The sequence below is a fragment of the Camelina sativa genome, chromosome 13 (assembly GCF_000633955.1).
Source record: "Camelina sativa cultivar DH55 chromosome 13, Cs, whole genome shotgun sequence".
NCBI classification, from domain to species: domain Eukaryota; kingdom Viridiplantae; phylum Streptophyta; class Magnoliopsida; order Brassicales; family Brassicaceae; genus Camelina; species Camelina sativa.
Window position 1 is genome coordinate 7,532,611 of NC_025697.1, and position 23,295 is coordinate 7,555,905.

The 23,295-nt window shown below is 38.3% G+C and overlaps 6 protein-coding genes and 1 pseudogene across 7 annotated transcripts in view; 2 read left to right on the forward strand and 5 right to left on the reverse strand.

Moving 5' to 3' along the window:
* LOC104735790 (DELLA protein RGL3-like) lies at positions 504–2,615 on the reverse strand. Its single transcript, XM_010455646.2, has one exon. The coding sequence runs from the start codon at positions 2,270–2,272 to the stop codon at positions 689–691; it is 1,584 nt and encodes a 527-aa protein (XP_010453948.1). The 5' UTR covers positions 2,273–2,615; the 3' UTR covers positions 504–688.
* On the forward strand, positions 3,845–7,777 carry LOC104735791 (annotated as a pseudogene).
* Positions 8,325–10,479, reverse strand: LOC104735792 (putative uncharacterized protein DDB_G0271606). The gene is made up of 2 exons (XM_010455647.2): positions 9,914–10,479; positions 8,325–9,239 (listed from the first exon to the last, which is right to left on the reverse strand). Exons 1-2 carry the CDS (start codon positions 10,423–10,425, stop codon positions 8,609–8,611), a joined length of 1,143 nt encoding a protein of 380 aa, XP_010453949.1. The 5' UTR covers positions 10,426–10,479; the 3' UTR covers positions 8,325–8,608.
* LOC104735794 (maltose excess protein 1, chloroplastic-like) lies at positions 11,610–14,443 on the reverse strand. Its single transcript, XM_010455648.2, has 9 exons — positions 14,081–14,443; positions 13,786–13,959; positions 13,361–13,651; positions 13,143–13,232; positions 12,471–12,572; positions 12,261–12,379; positions 12,096–12,158; positions 11,948–12,009; positions 11,610–11,853 (listed from the first exon to the last, which is right to left on the reverse strand). Exons 1-9 carry the CDS (start codon positions 14,354–14,356, stop codon positions 11,771–11,773), a joined length of 1,260 nt encoding a protein of 419 aa, XP_010453950.1. The 5' UTR covers positions 14,357–14,443; the 3' UTR covers positions 11,610–11,770.
* Positions 14,787–19,353, forward strand: LOC104735795 (phosphoglucomutase). Of its 2 annotated transcripts, XM_010455649.2 has the most exons (18): positions 14,787–14,919; positions 15,428–15,631; positions 15,838–15,904; positions 16,017–16,197; positions 16,412–16,464; positions 16,695–16,783; positions 16,900–17,133; positions 17,257–17,321; positions 17,455–17,515; positions 17,588–17,705; positions 17,777–17,858; positions 17,960–18,032; positions 18,104–18,165; positions 18,363–18,458; positions 18,532–18,686; positions 18,768–18,864; positions 18,948–19,025; positions 19,103–19,353. In XM_010455649.2, exons 1-18 carry the CDS (start codon positions 14,913–14,915, stop codon positions 19,208–19,210), a joined length of 1,830 nt encoding a protein of 609 aa, XP_010453951.1. In that variant the 5' UTR covers positions 14,787–14,912; the 3' UTR covers positions 19,211–19,353. The 2 variants fall into 2 exon arrangements, with proteins under 2 accessions (XP_010453951.1, XP_010453952.1); XM_010455650.2 differs by lacking the exon at positions 15,428–15,631.
* Positions 19,446–21,261, reverse strand: LOC104735797 ((Z)-3-hexen-1-ol acetyltransferase-like). The gene is made up of 2 exons (XM_010455653.1): positions 20,786–21,261; positions 19,446–20,564 (listed from the first exon to the last, which is right to left on the reverse strand). Exons 1-2 carry the CDS (start codon positions 21,224–21,226, stop codon positions 19,620–19,622), a joined length of 1,386 nt encoding a protein of 461 aa, XP_010453955.1. The 5' UTR covers positions 21,227–21,261; the 3' UTR covers positions 19,446–19,619.
* Positions 21,709–23,295, reverse strand: part of LOC104735796 ((Z)-3-hexen-1-ol acetyltransferase-like) — a 2,000-nt gene continuing 413 nt past the window's right edge. The window contains exons 2-3 of the mRNA XM_010455651.2: positions 22,894–23,102; positions 21,709–22,683 (exon numbers count right to left, since the gene is read on the reverse strand). Of these exons, the coding sequence (XP_010453953.1) occupies positions 21,784–22,683; positions 22,894–23,102 (1,109 nt within the window). The 3' untranslated portion in view covers positions 21,709–21,783. The remainder of the gene's footprint in view (positions 22,684–22,893; positions 23,103–23,295) is intronic.

Consider the following 23,295-nt stretch of genomic DNA (forward strand, 5'->3'; position numbering starts at 1 on the left):
TACATCTTTAACATATCTTTCAGTGAATACATTGTACTTTTCAAAAAGGGTAACTAGTACTAGTACATGAATTCAAGATTTGTTTTTAGTTTTTTTTTTTTTTGTTTTACACGTAAGCAAAACGGTTCCACCCACTTGATTAAAAAGCTGACAATGAAGAACGCAAAACGGAAAAGTAGAGTTTGGACTCCGGCTTTTCAGAAAAAGACTCGAGAAAATAGGTTAAATTCTTTGCTTCTCTCATCGTCGTCATCTCTCCCCAAACGTTTAAGAACAATCGAGTCGGTCCAAATTCATCCATGCGTCATTCACAACTCTTTTAGGATGAAATTAAATAAGGTCAATTCGTTGCAAAATTATAGTATAAACTATAAAATAAATAACGTCACTTCTTTATCACTACTACTCTCGCCTCTCGGTCGTGCCCTCGTGCTGTTTTACATACACACAATTTCCTCGTTTTCGAATCTTGACGACCAAATCACACACAAATGGAGTCCAAAAAGTAAAAAGCACGGAATATTTCGGCCGAAATATCATAAAACGAAACTAGTGGGGTAAAGTCACAGTATAACAAAAACATAAAGGTTACGGTTTCGCAATTTTATTTTATTTTATATATCAAAAAAAAAAGGTCCCTAAGTTTTTTTTTTTTGTTTTCTTCTTTGTGACGACGTCGTCATTGTCATCACCGCCGCAACTCCGCCGCGAGTTTCCAAGCCGAAGCAGCAACGAGCGGTTTCGTCTGCCACGCAAGCATTAGGCTACCGTCATTCTCCTCCACTCTGTATCCATCTCCGCCGCCGAACAACGCCAATAACAAACTCGCTTGTTTAAACGCGTCGTATCCGAGATTAACCGGGTCAAACCCGGCGGATCCCATCCTTCTCCGCCACTGATCCAGCGTCTCGTGCCGCTCGACCCGATCGGTTCCTTCCGCCGCCACCACGTTCAAAATCTGTCTCCCTAAGTAAACCTCCGACAGGACTCGGTCTTGTCCCGGTATCACAGCGCTATCCTCGAGCGAGTCGAACAGGCTCGAGTAGTAGTGAAGCGCTTCGTTAAACCGGTCTAAGAAAACGACGCCGTTATGGTTCGCTTCTTGTTCAACCACCGTTACGATGCTCGGTTTAACCGCTTTAACCGTAGCTAACAGCTTTTCGATCGAACCGGGTTGGGCTAAAACCGGGTGAAGCTCGAAAACCGAATTAACCACTAGAGTCTCTGATGCGGGTCGGGTCTCGAACATATCCTGTTCGAGATCGGATAATCTCTCCGTCGTTATTGCATTGAATTCGAATTCGACGCCGACTGCTTGAGCCAGCTGAGCTAGCTTCCAACCTAACTCTTGGATCCCTTCACGATTCGACGGAGCACCAACGCCGGTTAAACGGAACGACGGTGGACCACCGGGTCGGAGGGCTAAGGCTTGCATTAACGCCGGCCACTGCATCCCTTGATTTAACCCTAGATCGATTACGTGAACGCCACGCGCCATCGTAACAGCTTCTAGAATCGCTTGGTTGGCCGTGAAATGTGCGAATTTTAGGTACGGAGACGAGTCGTAGAAGTTCATCTGAAGCAGCTCTTCGAAGGAAGGATCAACGGCTGCGGAGGAAGGGTGAATCCGGTAAATACGACGAGCTAGGGCTTCGGCGAAGTAGGTGGCAACTTTCCCCATTGCTCCGGCCTGAGAAGCCGCGAGCGATCCCACGCGCTTCACGAGAGCGTCCGCGAGGCTCAGGTTCTCCTGCTGCACCGCCTCGGCGCAGGCCACTAGCGCCTGAACGAGTCTGATTCCGGTCTCTTCGATCAGCACCACGGAACGAGTCGACTCGCTGCTAACTGAGTCACACCAAGGACCAAGTCGAATTCTCTTGTTGCTGTTGCTACTGCAACAAGACTCATCGTCGTCTGTGATTGGTCGCAGGTCGCAAACCCGGGTCGGGTCAAGATCCGGGTAGTAGGTAAGCCCCGAGAGCATGGTCTGAGCCCAGCTGGAGAGATCAGAAGGGTTGTAATGAACCGTGTCGTTTAAGAAACTATTAGAAGAGCCAACAACATCGTTGGACAAGACCATTTCAAGCTGTTCAAGCTTGTGTGCGACATCAGCCATGTCCGAAGATCGAACCTTGTACCCTAAAGCAGCGAGAAGCTCGTCTATGCTATCATCTCCACCAACAACACTGCTACCTTCAAGCTTCTTGCCATATTCGGCCATTGAAGGAGCTTCTTGTTGTTCAAGATACGTTTCTTGATGGCTTCGTTTCATGATCAAGAAGAATGGTAATTTTTTTTTTTTTTGGAGTTTGGTTGATTGAAAATTTTAATTATGAGTGTGTTTGGAATTGGTAAGACAAGAAATGTGGAGAGAAAGAGGAGAAGAATTTAAACACGAGAGAGAGAGAGAGAGAAGAGTTAGAGAGGTCCAATGAGACAAGTGAGGGACCTGGAGAGTGTGTAAGTAAAGAGATAAGGAAACAGAGGCAGTCCATTATAATTTCGCATGTGTTTTTCTTCTTCTTCTTCTACTCCTCTTTTTTTTCTTTTTAATTACTTTATTGAAATTTCTGATCCAAGTTACAAAAAATTCGTCGCTCGATAAGGGCGTGTAGTTTTTATTTTTGTGTGTGTGTGTTTTAATGGTCCAATGGAGTGGACTGTCACAGTCTATTAAACTATTCTTTTTAATTCCCCACTAAATGTTGAATTTAAAGTTTCCATAATTATTAAAATGAGTGCTCGAGTAGATTACGACCTCTATATTGATAACCCGAAACAGATATTGAAATTTCTTGAGCATATTGTTGACTCTCTAACAAGTAATTAGCCCTTTTCTTTAAACTTTTTTTTTTTTGTCAATCAAAAATATCTTTTTTGAATTTTAATTAGTAATACTAATAAACAAGATTACATAATTATCAAAAAAGAAGAACATGATCAGATGACATAAATATCTTTTAGAAAATGATAGTTTTATAGTATATTATTAAAGAAATCCTAAAATTTAGAATAAACTAGAGGTTCCGAATGAAGTATACAGCTCAAAGTATTTCCAGTTTGGGAGACAACGTGACCAACTTCACGGTCGACATGTGGCGGCAGTCGACATAGCCTACGAGACGTCCACAACTTCTTTATTTTCTATTCATAACTATTATTTTTGATTAATCATATCAATATAATATACACACACAATTTATTGGACCAAACAAATTAACAAAAAAAAGAAGTTCCGAAAAAAACTGTTGAAAAAAACTATCGATCGTCTTATGAAAACTGCGTAACTGATAGATATGATAAAAGAGATTCGACAAATATGTAGAACTTAGACGTGAACAAGTCATTCCTTCTCTACTTTTATACTGTACTACATGTGTGTTCTTTCATGCCTTTTTTTACTGTCTTCAGTCTTCTTCATATATTATTTACCTTTCGTTCGTTAATCATATATAGAGGAAAAACAAACGAGATTACCTAACGTTCAGGAACATCATTACCCAAGTTACTTGCTCCATATTTCAGGCGGATGATCTATATTGACTTATCCTCTTAACTATATTCGAACAATTAAAAAAAAAACTACACTATGGATTATCCAAAATGTGTGGCAAGAAGATAATCTATCCACAGTGTTCCGTAAAAATAGTTAATTACATTTTGAAACCTATCATCAAACTATACCCTGAAATATTAATTTAATTAGTCAATTATCTTTAAAAACTACTCAACAAATCTCCTAATATCGTGATGACAAAAACCTTTCATTTCACGTTATGTATATTAGTTTATATATACTTAATGCCTAGATCTTCCTCAAACGCAATATCACTACGAAATTAGCATGGCAAAAGCAATCTCTCCTTTAACTCTCTTTTCGTTATTACTCTTGTCATCACTATCTCTAACCCTAGCAACAGATTATCCACTATACACAAAGTCACGATGGATCGTAAACAAGAAAGGCCACCGAGTGAAGCTAGCTTGCACGAACTGGCCTTCTCACCTTGAGCCAGTGGTAGCAGAGGGGTTGAGCAGCCAGCCGATGGATTTCATTTCGAAGAAGATAAAAGACATGGGTTTCAATTGTGTTAGGCTCACTTGGCCACTTGAGTTAATGATTAATGACACTTTAGCCTTTAATGTTACCGTAAAACAATCATTTGAGAGATATGGATTGGATCATGAGCTTCAAGGAATTTACACTCACAATCCATCCATTATCAATATTCCTCTTATTAATGTCTTTCAGGTAAAGTATATTGTTATTTGTTTCATTTCTTTACTTCTATTATTTCTACAACTCATCTATACTAATAAAAAGTAGGAGTTATAAGCTCCTAAAGGCGTCAACATAAGATTTTAAACCTCCAATTGTGATTAGACACTTCACTAATTAACATTTTAAAAAATCTCCAGAATTTTCAATATTAAGAATTATTTTAAACAACCAATCAGGATTTGACATGTCATTCACTAACATTTTTTTAAATTTCCAGAATTTTTTAGAAAAAGGAAAATTTTAAATTTATGGAAATAAAAGAACTATGCACAATATCCCACATCGGCTAGAAAATTTTTAGACAATGGTTGAGAACCAGTATAAATAAGATTAATATGCTTCCAACAACGAATGAGCAGGAAAGCTTGATTTATCAGGTGTCAATATTATAAATATTGAAACTTTTACAAGTTTTTAGCTTTTAAAAAGTTTTTAAATATTATAATTTTTAAATTTGAAAAGTTTTAAATATTATAAATATTGAAACTTTTTAAAAGGTTCAAAATTTATATTTAGAAACCTTTAAAAAGTTTAAAATATTATAAATATTTATGTAAAACAAAAATTATCTTATTTATCTACGTTTGTGCTTTTTATTTCTTACGAGCTGTAAAACATATTTTTGTGTATGATTTTATAGCTAAGTTGAAATTTTTTCATTATTTTTTTATTTTTTATCTTATTTTTTATTTTAATGAGAAAAGAAATGATTTTGTTCTTGGAGTTTGATGGATTAACAAGTTGTGTGGTAGTCTAAAAAAAGGTTTTTTAGTGGAAGAACGTGAAAAAGTTGACGAGGATGAAAAAGAAAAAGAGTATAGCGAGAAACCAGATGGTAAAAGTAATGATGACGATTACCACAAAATTTGACAATAAAAATGACAAGAAAGAATATGAAGAATAAGAAAAGATTGAATAAAAAACACGAAAACATAGGTGGTAGCGATCAATTAAATATGAAAACGAGTTAAATTCATGATGATAAAATGTTTTGTTTTTCTGGTGGTCAAAGAAATGGTTTAGAATATGTGAGGTCATCTATTTAATTCACCTCGCCTGGATGTCGAGTTAAATTCATAATTTTTTTTATCAGATATGATTTTATAACACAACTGATTTTTATATTTTAAAAAATTGTATATCTAAAATTTAACTTTTTCCTTAATACTAATTTCAATTTTTTATATGATAATACTTTGCTATTGTCATCAATCATATATAGTTTTCATCAAAATATATCAAATATACTCACGCTACGTAGGTTCAAAACCTAGTTATAAGAAAAGTAAATAGAAAAACTTTTTAGGATCCTATATCGCTTGTGAGATTAATAACAAATATGAAATGTAAAAAAGACAAAAAAAGCTATACTCCACTCATCTTCAATTGGACAACCATATGTATGTTAAGTGTATGGTTTGTGACTGAAAACTGTATGCATGACTAAAACACTTTATTTTTGTTGTGTATACGTGTTTCATTTCTTTTTGAGATCTGATTATCGTTGTAATTGCGAAAAATATATCGCAGAAAGGCTGTTTTAAGGGAATATATATTGTTATTTGTTTCAACTTTATATTCTAATGCAAGGCAACACTTTGTGCAGGCGGTGGTGCATAGTCTTGGGAGGCATGATGTGATGGTGATACTTGACAACCACAAGACCGTGCCGGGGTGGTGTTGCAGCAACGATGACCCGGATGCGTTCTTCGGCGACCCGAAATTCAACCCGGATCTATGGATGCTCGGTCTTAAAAAGATGGCCACAATCTTTTTGAACGTAAACAACGTTGTCGGTATGAGCCTGAGAAATGAACTTAGAGGCTACAATCATACATCAAAAGATTGGTACAAGTACGTATATAAATTCCCTTTTTTGGGATCTTTATCATAATAATGCCCATGTGAAGCTTGAAGTCCAAGGAAATTAATGCACGCTAATTATCCATAATTATTTGTCTCTATATTGTAGATCTTAGCCGATTATATTCCCTTTTGTTATAAATAATTAAATCCACAATAATGATTAAGTACAAGTAAATCTAAAAAAATGATCATATGATTTTTATATTCATTGTATTTATCGGTTGATATAGGAAGAAGGAATCCAATGTTCGTAAAGTAACAACAAGAATCAACGCATAGAAATAATAGATAGAAATAATACACTAATCTGATTGTTTATAAATTTTTTTTCCTTTTTCTGTTCACATGTACGTAGATACATGCAAAAAGGAGCAGAAGCAGTGCATACATCAAACCCTAACGTTCTGGTCATACTCTCCGGGCTTAACTTCGATGTTGACCTAAGTTTCCTAAAAAAAGCGTCCAGTGAATCTTAGCTTCAATAAAAATCTTGTCTTGGAGCTTCATTGGTATGCGTTCACGAACGGTGCTGGTCAATGGAAGTCACACAACGTCAACGACTTTTGCAGCCAAATGTTCGGTAAGGAACGTCGTACCGGTGGTTTCGTTCTCGAACAAGGCTTTCCGTTGTTCTTGAGCAAGTGTGGGACCGATCAAAGAGGTGGCGATTTAGAAGGAAACAGGTATGCATACATTTACATTATATTAAGTTCTTTCATTGAATTCACATTTGTGGGAAGAACTGGTTTATCTTTATTTGAAGTTATGAATTAATATCTCGCTATCAAATTACAAAAGCGGTGATTGTGTTACACGCGTTTACAAACAATTCTAATGCTTTAACCATTTATTTGTTTATGCTATGTAAACGCTAATATATAAGTGGCGGTTCAAACAACCAACCTTAACATTGTGTTTATCAACCGTAACATTAGGTACATGAGTTGTATGTTGGCATGGGCGGCTGAGAAAGATATGGATTGGGCGGTTTGGGCACTTACTGGAGTTTACTATATCCGTGAAGGCAAACGCGGTGTAGTTGAATCTTACGGTATGTTAGATGCGAATTGGCACAATGTTCATAACTCTACTTATCTCCGCAGGCTCTCCGTCATTCAACAACCGCATAAGGGTAAATCAATCTTGCTTGTAATTTTATCAGATCATAATGGTATGTAGTGAATAGTGATACATGATTGACAGAACTTTGATTTATATTAATGAGCAGGACCCGGTATAAAGCATAATCATCACAAGATATTCCATCCGTTAACCGGACTCTGCCTAGTGAGAAAGTCACCGTGCCATGAGTCCGAGCTCACGTTAGGTCCATGCACAAAGGACGAACCGTGGAGCTATTCTCATCATGGAGTACTTGAGATCAAAGGCGGTCACAAATCTTGCTTAGAAGGCGAAACGGCGGTCGGAAAAAGTGTGAAACTTGGCAAGAGATGCACAAAGATTATGCAAATATCGGCCACAAAGATGCATTTGTCGTTCAAGACTAATGAGGGTTCGTTGGTATGCTTAGACGTGGATTCAGATAACAATGTTGTTGCTAATTCATGCAAGTGTTTGACCGGAGATGTTAGTTGTGAACCTGCAAGCCAATGGTTCAAAATCTTCTGAGATATATTTATTGATTTAATTATGAGAATAAATATGTCTAATTAGGAATTTAGGGATAAGTGAATTGTTTAAGCTTTTGAATTTTTTTAAGTTTGGAGATCCGTGATTTTTGAATTAATTTTTAGTGCCTTCACTTCACATGATCTAGTTTTAGCTTTTGATTCCATATATGACAAGTTAAGGAAAACACTCTCAACCGATCTTTTCTTATGTTTGCCTACTTGCAAATTCTTCAATTTATGTTTCTTGTTTGTTCGGTCCATATCCCTACGTCTCCCAAGCACTCCTAAATCCAAGCTAAAGGAAGAAAAAACTCTTACAAAACATTAGAGATTCTCAACCTGATTAGAGGAGACAGAATCTGCTTTACCCACACACACACTGTGATTCCTTTTAATGTCACTTCTTCTCACACTATTTTTACTTCAAATCATAATAGACAAACACTAAATAGTGATTGAAAGGCACATATAATGGTGCAAATATATTCTCACTACCAGTGAGAGTGCCGGTGGTGCGAAATCCTTGAAACGAATGTAGAAATAAATAAGGCAAACCAAAAATCTTCTGTAACCAATCATAAATCTCAAGTCCAACTATGAGTCTGTGACAATATAGCAAACAATCACTCCATACATGACCAATACATAATACATAACCAGAACAATTTTATATACTGTCTTACACATATAATACTTGACCTGAACCCAGTACCTGTCATATGTATATATAGCAGATTGAATCTAGTTAAATTAGTATTATCCAGAGCAACTAGAACTTCCTTACCAGTTTCAAATACATGATACTGCAAACTGTCTTCACCTTGGTCATCTAACGGCTATTCAAATCGAATTCTCCTGCTTCACGCCAGTTTTCTTGTTCACCCGTCTCCCCATTCTCATTCTCCTCATCATTCAAGAAATCTTCTGAAGGTTCCTTCTCCTCTCTCTGACTGTTGTTTCCCCATCCATTCATCATCTCATCAGGGTTCATGTTACGTCCCTGTTCTCCCATCTCGTGGCTTAGCGGAATATTGCTGCCCTGATTCCCAACCGCATTAGCCCTCAATGGGTTACGAGCCATTATCTCAGCATGGGATTGTGACTGTCCAGCTTGAGCTAAAGCCGCCATTCGCAACTTAGCCTCCTGCGCTTCCCGGCCAGCCTTCTCCCTATCCATTTCTGCTTTCAGTTCAAACAATGCTTTCCTTTCTTCTTGTAGCAAAGCTTGTTCAACCATCAACCTTTCCTCGGATCTGAATTCTCCCATTGTTCGCTTTCGAGTTATTATATTAAAAGCTAGGGCCTGTTTCTCAAACGTTGCCGTGAATTCAGCAACTTTAGCAGCAATGTTGTTATCCCATTGTTGAGAGCGGGATAAGGCCTGGCCTGTTGGGTCTGAATCAAGGATCCTATCATCCTCTTCAGCTTCGTAATCTGCTACGACATGATAAGGTAACAACCTGCACAGATTGTAAGAGAACACGCATATGAGAAATGAACACATCAAACCATATACAGAATGTTCAAACAAGGCAATGTATCTATATAACATTTACGAAGCTAATACTATGCCGATGGAACCTTTTCATACAGAATAAATGCCAAGAGTATAATGATCCACAAACGAAAGTATTTAGAGGAAAGACAGGTTGTAGATCCACATTAACCATAAAAGAATGAGGACCATGCAGAGGTATAGACGGGAAAATGGATCTCACACTAAACAATATAAACAAAACAAGACCACTAGATAAAGGAACTAAGTTACCAGATGCAGCATCTAGCATTTAAAGAAAGACACCTATTCAAGGACTCCTGCTTCCAGTAGACAAAGATCCCGTTTTTAATTTATAATCACAAGCTATATTTAATGAAAAGGGTAACATATGTTATCATCAAAATACCAAACAGAACAACATAAAGCCTTGGGCGATGCCTTAAGAGAGAAGAACTCAAACCCAATAAATGTGATAGATCACCAAAGCCAATCATTTAATAGATAGATCACTTAGACCAATGTTTTGATGTCATTAATTGAAACTACAAAACTAAATCGCTGTGATTTCGATTTATCTTCCACGATGAGAGGTGACTTTGATAATCTACAAAAATTAATTGAATTGATAAGACTAACCTTTCGCAAGCATCTTCGAGAGAAGAGAAAGGTCGTTTGAAATCTGGGTGACAAACACGCCAAGCATCCTGATAAGCGCATTGAAGCTCGATGTGATTCAATGGACGCATCAGCTTCTGCTGTTGTTGCTGTTGCTGCATCATCTGCTGACTCGACACAATCTGCTGCTGCTGCTGCTGCTGAAACCCCGGTGTAGTCTGTCCCAAATTAGAGCTAGGATTAGGGTTAGGGGCAGTGTTCGGCTGTGGCGGGTTAATGGGTCGGTTCTGGATCAAACCCGGAGGACGGAGATGAACGTCGATGTTCGATGGGAATCGAGACATGGCTGCTTGTTGCTGCTGCTGTTTCTGCAATTGCTGCAAGAGAAACATCTGTTGTTGTCGCTGTTGTTGTTGTTGCAGTTGGTGTTGATAGAGGAGCTGTTGTTGTTGTTGTTGTTGTTGTTGTTGTTGCTGCTGCTGCTGCTGAGGATTGTTTCCTCCTCCCAATGGTGGTGGCTTCGTGTCCTCCATTTTTGTCTCGTCTCCTAATTTTGGGATTCTAGGGTTTCACGGGAAGTGTTCTTCGCCGTTAAATAAAGGAGGTTTGTGTGGTTTAGGTGAGATCAGAAAGAGAGAGACATGTGGATGTGGTTTTTTCTGGGCCAACATAATTGGGCTTGTAAAATTAAAGACCCAATATAATTTAGCGCAACTGCGTAGACTGAACCGGGAAGCCTCGATAACCAAATACTGAACCGGGAATGTTTCAATTTTCGTTCAATTTCAAAAGTCTTTTTTTTTCTTCAAAATTTTATAATAAAAATTACTGTTTATTTCTTCTAAAAAGTTATTTTATTTGATACAATATTTACTTTTTATATTGCAATTTTTTGGAAATCTACGCATATCTTTTTGAAGAATAATTATTCTAAAATATTATACTATTTTAATTTGTTTCATGTATATTATTTTAAATAACTGACTAAATACACACAGTTATTTCCTCCAAAATTTTTTTGGAAATCAAATTAGAAACTAAACAATCACAAACACATCAATTATTTTGAAATTTTTTCTCATAATCTTTTTCCCCCCTCTTCTTTGACTAGCGGATGTAACTATTACTAATACCAAGTAGTAGCTTTCTTACACCAACATCATCTTGCACTGATGTAACCTGCAGCTCATAGATATCGAAATGCATACGATTTGCAATATCTGCTACCAAACTAGATTTCCATGGTGTTATGTACATGTTGCGATCAATTGATCTGGAGGAGGAAGTTTGTGTGTTTAGTCGGTTTTTCATATATAGATTGAATAATATATCTTCGTTTTTAAAAATTCAAATCACAACATATGCAGAATTTTTTTTACATATTTATTAATTATATGTATCATATGATTATTCAAAAAAAATATGTAAATAAAATAAAAAAAAGATGATAAAAGAATCATAATTTAAAATCTTAATAAAATCTTCCAAATATAGTTATTAAAAATAATTATATAGTATAATTAGAAGTAAATTTTTTATTGGAAACTAATAATTATTTTTTAAAATTATTAGCTAATATTTAAATCACATTATTAACCTTACCAAAAAAAAAAAAAATTGTGTTATGCAAATTTTTACACTTGATAAAGTTAGACAAATGTTTTTTTTTGGTGGTATATTGGTACTTTTCAGTTAATATACCGTATTGCCCTTTTTCTTTTTCCAAATTTGTAGAATATATTTTAATCTCTTTAATTACACAAAATAGTCGTTTTATACAACAACTTAGGAAAAAAATAAAAATTATACATGTGTATGAACGGACTTGCTTGAATGAAAATAACGCGTGTATGGCGTTTACACTCTCTATTGAGTTTATTATGGTCCAAAAACGAGTTCTTTCAAAGATCTAAACGGCGAGTTGTGACCATAAGCCACTGCATCTCTCCACAAAGCCAGTCCTGTTTCACACAAATGGGGAATTAAACACGCATTTTTGTTCAGTTTTATGAACAAAAGTATAATTGGAAGGATAATCAAAGAGAGTCTGCCAACCTATCCATGAGATCAAACCAATTGTAGCTACCGCAAAGAATGACTTGCTGGTGCAGTTAACCCTATGGACAATACCAAATTATCGGTAAACTCATGGACTCAAGACATAAACCACCATTCAAGAAGAGAGGTTTTCAAAGATTCTTACATGTATAAGCACAGGATGTTTCCATATCCATAAAAGAGAGTTGCCCATAACGAACCAGTGAGCCTGCGTCACGGTTTAATGAATATCAAGTGGTTTTGTTACTATGGGTGAATATAGTTTAAGCTGATGCAAGAGTTCGAATTGAGAAAGCTTTAGATTTATTACCACATCAAATCACGGATAAATAGTGCTCGTGGGAGCATAAGACCGTTTCCCATCATCGAGAGCAACATTGTGATTGACGATAAGCCTTTTATGTTGTCCGGGTTTAGGAAATTTGTCCACTGCAATGTAGAAGAACATCAGATATCCAATAGTCAAAGAGCATTAAGGATAACGTTCAAAGAAAGAGAGAGAGAAAAAGCGCTGTTGTACCATTTGGGAAACTGGCATCCACATGAACATAAGAGTTGCGGTCCATCCAGATAAAGAACCAACAAAGCTAACACCTTCCTCTGACAGTTTCCCAGTTCGAGCCTGAATTCTTACCAGACCAAAGTTAAGAGAAAAGAAGAATACTTCATCCAGATAAACAAATTGTTTAAAACAACTACAAATTTTCATAGTTCAAATCATTTACAGCGGCCATCATTTCTATAACTAAAAACTCCTATGTCTCCTGACATGGTGTTTTTGTTAATAAAGCCCAAGATACAACACACGGATTAAAGTGAAGTTGCAACGCCAAAAATTCAGAAATTAGCTCAATGCATATCAAGGTCCACAAAGTTTAAGAATGCAGTCAGTATCTGTAAAATAATTCAGTTCCCAGAACCATGATTCTGTCGATGGCTTAGTTTCCAGTCAAGGAAAGGTTTTGAAATAATCTCCTAGAGGCTAGACTATTAATTTACATCCCAAGATACAACAAAAGGATTAAAGTGAAGTTGGAATGCCAAAGATTCAGAATTAGCTAAATGAGGTCCACAAAGTTTCAAGTAAAGGTTTTGAAATAATCTCCTAGAGGCTAGAGTGAACGATATGACTAACCAATGTGAACGCATTATTTTCGAGCAAATTTTGGCAAGAAAGTATTTGAAAGCTTACCATAATAATAGCCGCTAGAGCAATAGCAAAAGCAGTTGTCCCAGGCAAGATACTGTTTGGTACAAGGGGGACAAAAGTTGACCACATGATCTGCAATTTCATATTCAGATTTATATAAACATGTGTCAGCTCTAATGCCTTTGGATTACATGTCAATAGAATCTATTAATGCGAAACCAAAACTTGAGGGGGGTAAAGAGTAGTAAAAGAGAGATTACTTGAGGAAGAACAGAGAGTCCACCAATAGTGATAAAGTCTTCCCACAGTAGCCACAAAGGTTTGCTAAGCTTACCGAAATAGTACAAACAGTTCAATATGAGTCCCATCGTAATAACAACAGAAGTAGCAACAAAATACTGCATAGGCATAGCTTCAGCCATCGTGAGCTGAGCAAGGACAATGTGAGTAGAGACCACTCCGAGCGTTTGCACTGTAGCTGCTTCTTTCTCTCTCTTCTTTGCAAAATACGAAAGCAACGAAAGGTTTCCTAACAAACCAACCAACATTCCCTGTATTCAAAAAATGGTGCAGTTTCACACTCAAGAAACAGAATGAATTCCCCCTTTTCTATAATAAAGTTTCATAAACTAAATCAAACAGGTTTAAGAGTAAAGAGTTTCTCATGGATCAAGATAGTAATTACCAGCCATGGAACAGCAGAAAGGGCGGTATTGTTTCCCGCCAAAAGATTCTGGGAATTGAGGATGATCTGAGGCAATTGGAGCATAAGAAAGGGAATGTTTGCTCCACCGGAGAATTTGGCCGTCCATGAATCCCATTCTTGGTATTCCTTTAGTTTACCAAAACCTGGAGCTCCCTTTGAGATCAAAAACCCCAACAATTAAAAAAAAACATACAAAACCAAATTAACAAAATTCAACGAAATCATAACAAGAAAGGGAATAGTTAATTTGCTCAAATTTTATTTAAAACCTCACCTGCTGATTCTCGTGAGGGAGGTCCGAGTCCGAGTCAATTGCACGAACAGGAACGAGTCGACGAGTCGAAACAATCGGATTACGACGAGTCAGAGTTAAGCCATTGACGCCGGAACCAGAGACAGCAGCACCACCGTGTATACACGGACGCTTCAGCAGCGGCGGGAGGCGGGAGATGCGGGATGTCGAAACGAAGAGAGAGCTCGGAGAAGTCGAGAATAACAAAAAGCGGTCACCACCAAGACCGAGAGATGTCGCGATAGATTTAGCTTCCATGGGAATGGGAAGAATTATTACTACTACCTCTACCTCTTTGCTTTTGGAACAGAACAGAGACGAAGTAAGTGAAGAAAGGGTATATCAGTGAAATCAAAAGAGACTGATGAGTTTTGTTATTGGGGGAAAGTGTAGTGAATTGATGCCACGTGGATGTTATTATCGTAAATTGTAGCCACTATCATGTGTTTTGTTTGTAGTGATCCTAGATTAGTTTCGCTCACTGTCGTGGAGTACAGTGGTAAAAGTAATCAGTGTATTGTACACTATTTAATTAAAGATAAATTCCTTTAAATACCACTAGTTTTTAGGGATAGGGTTTAACAATTGCCCTTAATTAAATACGGTCTTCTAAAGAAGGGCTTTGTAAAGCCCATTATAACTACCAGCCCACTTTGACGTTATTGTTCAATAAAAAAAATTATTTCACGCCTAGCAACTACTAACACAATCGAAGTCTCACTCTCAGCCTTCTTCTTCGATCTTCTTCCAATCTCCAAACTGAAAATAAACTTACTCTCGCCTCAATTTCGTGAGCTCTATTGTAGAGTCTCCAATGGAAGGTAAACTATTCTTTAATGATTTGTTACGTTATTCGATTCCATAGTTGGATCCAGTTAATTGATTTCTCTAGTGTTTTATTAATTTTTCCTTTTTGCATCACAAACAAAAATCTCATGATGATCAGAACCTGTTTTGTAGCTTCTTTTATGTAAAATTTCACCTTTTTTTTTTTTCTATCAACTATGCATGTGTTGACTTGAGATCATTTAAGGAAAGTTTTATGATAAGCTCCAATGGGAAACGCGGTTGGCATTGGAGGAGTGTATATGTAGATAGAGATTTGTAATATTAGATATAATATGAGAGAGCTCTTTAGGAAGTGGGTACGGGGAGGTGATAGAACTACAGAAACTCTCTCGACTGTTTTTTTCTTTTGGGAAATATCGGATTCAGTTTTCATTCGATAGCTTAAAAAAGCCCTATCCTTCTTTTTTTTTTTTATGTTTTAAAGTCGTCGAGAAACAGAAATAGAACTATGAATTCTTATGGTGGGGTTTTTTTTTTCAGGCAAGGTTTTACAAAACTTTAATGTAGTACAGAGCTGCTTCCTACAAAATAAGCAGTTTAAGACACGATTCCAAAGCCAAACCTCTGCTTTACTTCCCTATCCAAGAGGGAAGCTTTCATTGCACCTCAGTTCTTCCATGCGTTCCCACACTTTCTCTAAATACCTGTCTGCTATTTCAAAGCAAACTACTTTTTACTGCAATGGTCCGTTCTAGACTCTTGATAGGCTTCAGCTTTTCCACTGATTCCCGCTTTTGCTTTGCTTCTTTACCTTTTTTTTTTTAATTTTCTTGCCATCAGCCCTGCATTCTGTATGGTTTCCTTTTGATTCTTAGCTAAATGATGTGGTGTTTCTCAATTCTCCTTCTCTTGTTGAAATTGGTTCCTTACTTTGGTTCTTTCATTTGCAGCTGCTACGTCAAGTGCTACTGCGCCGTCTCTTGGCAAAATAGATTTTCTGAAGCTTCAGAACGGCAGGTGAACCATACGGCACTTACGAGCTAAATATTAGTAAATTTTCTCTGTTCAACGACATGTAGAAAATTCCTTATGCATTTACATTTTGGAATGGTTCACTTCTTTGTCCCAGTGATATTCGGGGTTTAGCGGTCCCTGGGGTTGAGGGGGAACCTCTAAGCCTTCCTGAACCAGTTTCTGAAGCCATAGCTGCTGCTTTTGGACAATGGCTGCAACACAAGAAGAAGGCTGAATCCCGACGTTTGCGAGTATCTATTGGCCATGACTCTCGCATATCTGCACAAACCTTGTTGGTAGGAATCTAAATCCTTCATTTATTGGACTTTTTCCATGTGGCAATTGTTGAGAGTCTGAGTCTTTAAATTTTTACCTCTATGTGATTGGTCGACCTTTCTTTTATTCTCCATTTTTGCCTAAGACGTTTTTTTCACTAGTGGAACCACTGTCTCTTTATGCAATTTGGAATAAGTACTTTTTCCACTGGCAATTCCATTGTTTGTTTTGTAGGAGGCGGTTTCTCGAGGTCTTGGTGTTTCTGGATTAGATGTTGTTCAATTCGGGTGAGTGATGACAAGCCTTTGTTGTTCTGGAATATTCAGTTTAACTGGATGTTGTTACAAAATTATATTTGCATTTAACTGGAATGGAAGCGATGTAACAATCAAGAATTTTGATAACTCTCGAGTGTAGTGTAGGTTGTGCTGCTGGGTCATATGGTTGTTTAAATCACGTTTCCAATTTAAGTTATTGAAGCACATGTCTTGAATATAGGTTTACGTTTGTTTTGCAGACTAGCATCAACACCAGCAATGTTTAATAGTACATTGACTGAAGATGAATCGTTCTTGTGCCCAGCTGATGGAGCTATCATGATAACAGGTACGTTGTTGATTTCGATTTTCATAACAAGTAGTTTTTCTCTTTACAGTAGTCATCACTTAAGGAGACTTTTCCGTTTTGTACTTCATATGGTATGATGCTCTTATTTTGAGCAGCAAGCCATCTTCCTTACAACAGGAACGGTTTCAAGTTCTTTACCAGTGATGGAGGGCTTGGGAAGGTTGATATCAAAAACATTTTAGAGCGAGCTGCAGATATTTATAAGAACGTTTCTGATGAAAATCTGAAGAAATCACAAAGAGAAACTTCTTCTATTAAAAAGGTTGACTATATGTCAGTATATACCTCTGGTCTTGTAAAGGCAGTTAGGAGAGCAGCAGGCGACTTAGGTATTACTCCTTTGAGATATTTTTTTTTTCAGGAATTTTTGTCGTATAATCAATATAGTTCTGAACTTACATTTATCTGCTGGTAATATAACAACCTTAATTTGTGGCGTTTCTGACTCTTAGAGAAGCCTCTAGAGGGATTCCATATAGTTGTTGATGCTGGAAATGGAGCTGGAGGATTTTTTGCTGTAAGTTCAGTGCTCATGTTTCATACTTTCAGTTGTAGGTGATAGGACGTGAAAATTTTCGGTTCAGGCAGTTTGTTCTTTTAATCCAGTTACCGGTTCGCAGTTGATGGTTTCTTCATCTGAAACCTGACAGGCCAAGGTGCTTGAGCCTTTAGGAGCAATTACTTCTGGCAGTCAATTTCTGGAACCCGATGGTAATATCTAAGCCTATGAGTATATCTTAGCCTATTTTAATTTGATAGTTGATCAAACCTTCTAGATATCAGGTATGTTTCCAAATCATATCCCTAATCCGGAAGATAAGTCGGCAATGGAAGCTATAATCAAGGCTGTTCTTGATAATAAGGCTGATTTGGGTATCATCTTTGATACTGACGTTGATAGGTAGTAACTCCAGCTATCTCTGTTACTTAGGAGAATTTGTTAGATTGCCTCTTACAAACAATTTTATGAAGGTCTGCTGCTGTGGATTCAACTGGCCGTGAGTTCAACCGTAATCGTCTTATTGCCTTGCTTTCTGCCATTGTTCTAGAGGAAGTGAGATTATCTAACCATTTCACCACAACCGTGACTGGGTATCATATATATTCTATATTAACTGAATTTTATATCCTGATGTTCTTTCCTTGTCCATCCAGCACCCTGGCACAACTATCGTTACAGACAGTGTTACTTCGGATGGTTTGACCACATTCATTGAAAAGAAGCTTGGTATGCCAACAGTTAACCACCATTTTGTTCTACTTTTCTGTGAATTTTTCACTGATCCAAACTTGCTACAGGCGGAAAGCATCACAGGTTCAAGAGAGGCTACAAGAATGTCATTGATGAAGCTATTCGCTTGGTAATAAATCTTGATGATCATAGAACTCATGCTTTGGTGCCAATTGTTGTTACATATTTAAGTTGCGCTAGACTTGGTACAATGTCTAAGAGTGTTAATCATAAAAAAAGAAACTATACATTCTGGCAGAAGAAGCTTTACTTCTTACGGACAGTTGATATTTCTTATCGAATATATGAGTTGTGATGTGATGGCAGAACTCCAACGGAGAAGAATCACATCTCGCTATAGAAACCAGTGGTCATGGAGCTCTAAAAGAAAACCATTGGCTCGATGATGGGGCGTATCTCATGGTTTGCTTATTTTCTCAATTACATGTTTGCTATGAACTGAAGAACATAATATGAAACTGAAGTTTGCCTGCAGGTAAAACTCTTGAATAAACTGGCTGCGGCCCGAGCTGCTGGTCAAGGGAGTGGCAGCAAAGTTTTAACAGATCTTGTTGAAGGTCTGGAGGAGCCCAGAGTGGCTTTAGAACTGAGACTTAAAATCAACAAGAATCATCCCGACCTTGAAGGAAGGTATGATTGATGACTTGCTTCAGTTCGTGACTAGTTTTTTAACTTCGTTTATTGCAGTTTACTAACCACTGGAAATTGTAGAGATTTCCGGGAGTATGGAGAGAAGGTCCTGCAACACTTGTCAAACTCAATAGAAACAAATCCAAATCTTAAAAGAGCTCCAGTTAACTATGAAGGGGTGAGTGTAAAATTGCTTTCTCCCTAAAACCTGTCTCCACTGCATAATATAATTCTTTACATCTCTCTTTAAAAAAAAAATAGATCCGCGTTTCCGGCTTTGGTGGATGGTTTCTTCTCAGACTTTCTCTCCACGATCCTGTTCTTCCCCTTAACATTGAGGTAAACATATATGTATAAAGCTTGACTTTTTTTACATAGCCAAATACTCACTCGAATTCTCCAATTGGTGGACACAGGCGCAGAGTGAGGGTGATGCTGTGAAGTTAGGCCTTGTGGTAGATGCAGCAGTGAAGGAGTTTAATGCTTTGGACACCTCTGCCTTGTCCAACCTCATTCACTCCTGAGGTACTTGGTTTCTCTACATTGTCCAGTAACTTCCTGGTGTTTATTGTTGTTTTCTGGTCCAAAGACGAATATCCAATAGCGTCTTGTTTATAATCAAGAATATACCACCTTTTGATCTTCGTAAAACAAATCATTTCTCAATTTTCCAAATCCCTCAAGCAACAAATTATTAACAATCATTGCATTGAGGTTATCAATAAGGGAGTTTTGTAGCATTTGGTTTTGGTCCCCTGATGGAGTTTGAATGAGCCCCAACTCTCAAATTTCCCTTGCTATTATACATTAGGCATTAGCACATCATATTGTTTAAACTTTCCACATCTTCACCGCATATAATCCTATAAAATCATATGATAGGGTAACTCGATTGGAAATGCAGATACCTACTTCTAAACCACAGTAATCATTTTACAGAGAAGACAATATCAATTTAGTAGGGCTTTTGGTTCCCCCATTGAATGCAAATTGACCGCTAAACACACTCTCGAGCTCTTTCACAAACCTTTGCATCGCCTTCTCTGGCAAACAAACTGGTACAATGATCCCTCTCTCACCATTTCTCTTCTCAGCTGAAACGTAAAAGCTAGAGCCTGGAAAATCCGTAACTTTGGCCGTCCCAATACCACCGTAAACCGGTTTCCCCCATATTCCGAAATCGATGTCTGAAAAAATTCTCACATCCGATACCAAGTAGGCTCCGTCTGACGAGAAGCTTGGTCTTCCCTTTGTCACCATCAGATTTGCAAGCGATCGCATGTACTCTTCCGTCACACTAGATTTCGCCTCTTTTGCTAGTCTAAGAGCAAAATCTAACGGTTTCTTAGTTAGTTCTCCAGCGGTTGTGATTGCGACTGGGAACGCAAACGCGTTTCCATAGTATCCTGGAGACAGCGGTGGGGTTTTAAGCTTAGAACGCGCGTTGACGATGAATATGAGTCGCATCTCCTTGTTCGGATCAGGTTGTATAGCGACAGTGCGGTAACACCATAGGAATGAAGTTAGTGTTTCCATATCGGTGCTGCGGTTGACAAGATTCGGAGGGAGGAGCCTCCGTATTGCGGACATCTCCCTGTGGCCGAAGAAGAATGACCGGTCTACGAGATTGTCTCCCTTACTGCCGTGTTCCGTATCAGTTACCGGCATGTCATCATACTCTCGGTGTGCATGTGACACACGGGACGGGACTGTTGCGCTTAGACGGTGACGTTCCCACACAGGAGGAACCGTAGGCGCGTGATAACCCCGGACGAAGTCGCACATTGTTTTGAGGAAGAGCGAGAGACCGAAGGCGTCAGACATTACGTGGTTGATACGGACGGCAAAGATAAAACCGCCACATTTCAAGCGCGTGACCTACACAAAATTATATAATCATCACTATTAACGTACTATTTCGCTCCAACATATTTTTTCCACGTAATAACGTGAAGTCGAACCTATTATTTTCGTTTTGTTATTAAAAAATATAGGAAAATAACTTGGATACATACAAACTAAATAGTAAAATTGGAAGAAAAGTAAACCAAACTTTATTTATATTTGTGTATTTGTAATGTTTCCTTAGTGAAACTAACCTGCATGAGCATCAAAGGAGAGTTGAGCACTTCACTTGAACCTTCGACGCCAAACAGAAGCTCTTCAAAGCAACGGAAAGGAGGCTTAAGAGCATCCTTCTCTTCAAACTCTAAAACCGTCACGTCAGCATCTGCCTCGATGAACAAAACGCCTTCACCGGTGCAATCTACGACCAATTTCCGGTTCGGTCCTTCACGAAGCCTGCCGGCGAACGGGTAGTAATAAACCAGCGTCTCCGCCAGGGCTCTCCGAATCACTGCCACTGGATCAGAGTAAGCTTTAGGGTTGTGTCTATAGAAGAAGATGGTAGGAATGTGAAATCTTAGTCCTTCTTGGTCGTCGATGTCAGAGAGGAGTTTGAGCTCTCTCGGTGTTGGATTCGCCGGGGAAACTAACTCTGGCTTCTGCCGGTGAACCTTGAACGTCAGAGATCCAGACATTGTGGGCAGGGTCAGTGAAGGGTTTTGCAGCTCTGTTGCTGGTATAGTATTTATTTTATGGTTACAAACTTGTAATGATCTCAATATATAGAGTGAAGGAGAAAGAAAAAAAAAAGCACACATTCGTTTACAATTCTTTGATTACCCTTAATTATCTTCATGTATAAAATACTAATTAATTACTGCACACATTTGTTTACTTCTTCCACTATCTTTAAATTAAAATTTTGTTGCAGTCAAAAAAAAAAAAATTAAAATTTTGTTATAATTGCCCAACTTTCTTATCTTATCATTAAATAAATCCAAGACGTTTGAAAATAGCTTGTGTTGATTAAATTATTAATCCCTGTGCGTTACTGCGGTGGCGTTTGAATTATCTTCCGAGAGTTAGAAAATAAACGAAAAAAAAAATAACATTCCAAATGGCCAATTCATCCACGGTAGTCTGCCTTGGCCCCTAGCTTTGGTTTTGAAAAGTCGAAACTTGTTATAAAATATTATGAGGATGTACAATCCATTTCTTGTGTTAGAGTTTTTGGCTTTTGGAACTGTTTAATTTACAAGATATGGAAATTGGAAAACACGCCCTCGAGCTCTTTCACAAACCTCTGCATCGCCTTCTCTGGTAAACAAACTGGTACAATGATCCCTCTCTCACCATTTCTCTTCTCAGCTGAAACGTAGCAGCTAGCCCCTGGAAAATTCACAACTCCGGCCCTCCCGATTCCACCATAAACCGGTTTCCCCCAAATTCCAAAATCTATGTTTGCCAAAATTCTCACATCCGATACCAAGTAGGCTCCGTCCGAGGAAAACCTTGGTCTTCCCTTTGTCACCATCAGATCCGCAAGTGATCGCATGTACTCCTCCGTCACACTATATTTGGCTTCTTTTGCTAGTCTCAGAGCAAACTCTAACGGCTTCTTAGTTAGTTCTCTGGCGGTTGCGATTGCCACCGGGAACGCAAACGCGTTTCCATAGTATCCTGGAGACAGAGGCGGGGTTGTAAGCTTAGAACGTGCGCTCACGATGAATATGAGCCGCATGTCCTTGTTTGGATCAGGTTGTATAGCGACAGTGCGATAACGCCAAATAAATGACGTTAGCGTTTCCATAACGGTGCTGCGGTTGACAAGATTTGGTGGGAGGAGCCTCCGTATTGCGGACATCTCCTTGTGGCCGAAGAAGAATGACCGGCTTACCAGATTGTCTTCCTTACTGTCGTTGTCTGTACCAGTTACCGGCATCTCGTCATACTCGCGGTGTGCGTGTGACACACGTAACGGGGCCCTGGCGTTCAGAAGGTGACGTTCCCACACCGGAGCAACCGTAGGCGCGTGATAACCCCTCGCGAAGTCGCACATCGTTTTGAGGAAGAGCGAGAGACCGGCGGCGTCGGACATTACGTGGTTGATACGGACGGCAAAGATAAAACCGCCACATTTCAGGCGCGTGACCTACACGAAATTGTATGACCGAGATTAATGTTACCTAATAACGTGAAGGCGTAACATTATATTTCCATTTTGTTGTATGAAAAACATAGGAAAAAAACATTCTTTGGAATACATAAAACTCCAATAGTGTTCATTTCAAGAAACGTAAACCAAACTTTTATTTATATTTTATTTGTGTATCTATGATAGATATTTAGTAGTGAAACTGACCTGCATGAGCATCAAAGGAGTGTTGAGCACTTCACTTGAACCTTTAACGTCAAACAGAAGTTCTTCAAAGCAAGGGAAAGGAGGCTTCAGAGCATCCTTCTCTTCAAACTCTACAAGCGTCACGTCAGCATCTGCCTCGATGAATAAAACGCCTTCACCGGTGCAGTCCACGGCGAGTTTCCGGTTCGGTCCTCCATCCCGAAGCCTACCTGCGAACGGGTAGTAGTAAACCAGCGTCTCTGCAAGGGCTCTCCGAATCACTGCTACTGGATCGGAGTAAGCTTTAGGGTTATGTCTATAGAAGAAGATAGTGGGAATGTGAAATCTTAGTCCTTGTTGGTCGTCGATGTCAGAGAGGAGTTTGAGCTCTCTCGGTGTTGGTTTCGCCGGAGAAACTAACTC

Coding starts and splice junctions, on each gene's coding strand:
- LOC104735790 (XM_010455646.2), bottom strand. CDS start 2,272: ATGAAACGAAGCCATCAAGAAACGTATCTTGAACAACAAGAAGCTCCT.
- LOC104735792 (XM_010455647.2), bottom strand. CDS start 10,425: ATGGAGGACACGAAGCCACCACCATTGGGAGGAGGAAACAATCCTCAG. Junction 9,240..9,913: donor CTCGAAGATGCTTGCGAAAG/GTTAGTCTTATC, acceptor CAATCTGTGCAG/GTTGTTACCTTATCATGTCG.
- LOC104735794 (XM_010455648.2), bottom strand. CDS start 14,356: ATGGAAGCTAAATCTATCGCGACATCTCTCGGTCTTGGTGGTGACCGC. Junction 13,652..13,785: donor TTTCTGCTGTTCCATGGCTG/GTAATTACTATC, acceptor TTTTGAATACAG/GGAATGTTGGTTGGTTTGTT. Junction 13,233..13,360: donor GACTCTCTGTTCTTCCTCAA/GTAATCTCTCTT, acceptor ATGAAATTGCAG/ATCATGTGGTCAACTTTTGT.
- LOC104735795 (XM_010455649.2), top strand. Junction 16,784..16,899: donor TGGAGCTATCATGATAACAG/GTACGTTGTTGA, acceptor TATTTTGAGCAG/CAAGCCATCTTCCTTACAAC. Junction 18,033..18,103: donor ATTCATTGAAAAGAAGCTTG/GTATGCCAACAG, acceptor AACTTGCTACAG/GCGGAAAGCATCACAGGTTC.
- LOC104735797 (XM_010455653.1), bottom strand. CDS start 21,226: ATGTCTGGATCTCTGACGTTCAAGGTTCACCGGCAGAAGCCAGAGTTA. Junction 20,565..20,785: donor CTCCTTTGATGCTCATGCAG/GTTAGTTTCACT, acceptor AATTTTGTGTAG/GTCACGCGCTTGAAATGTGG.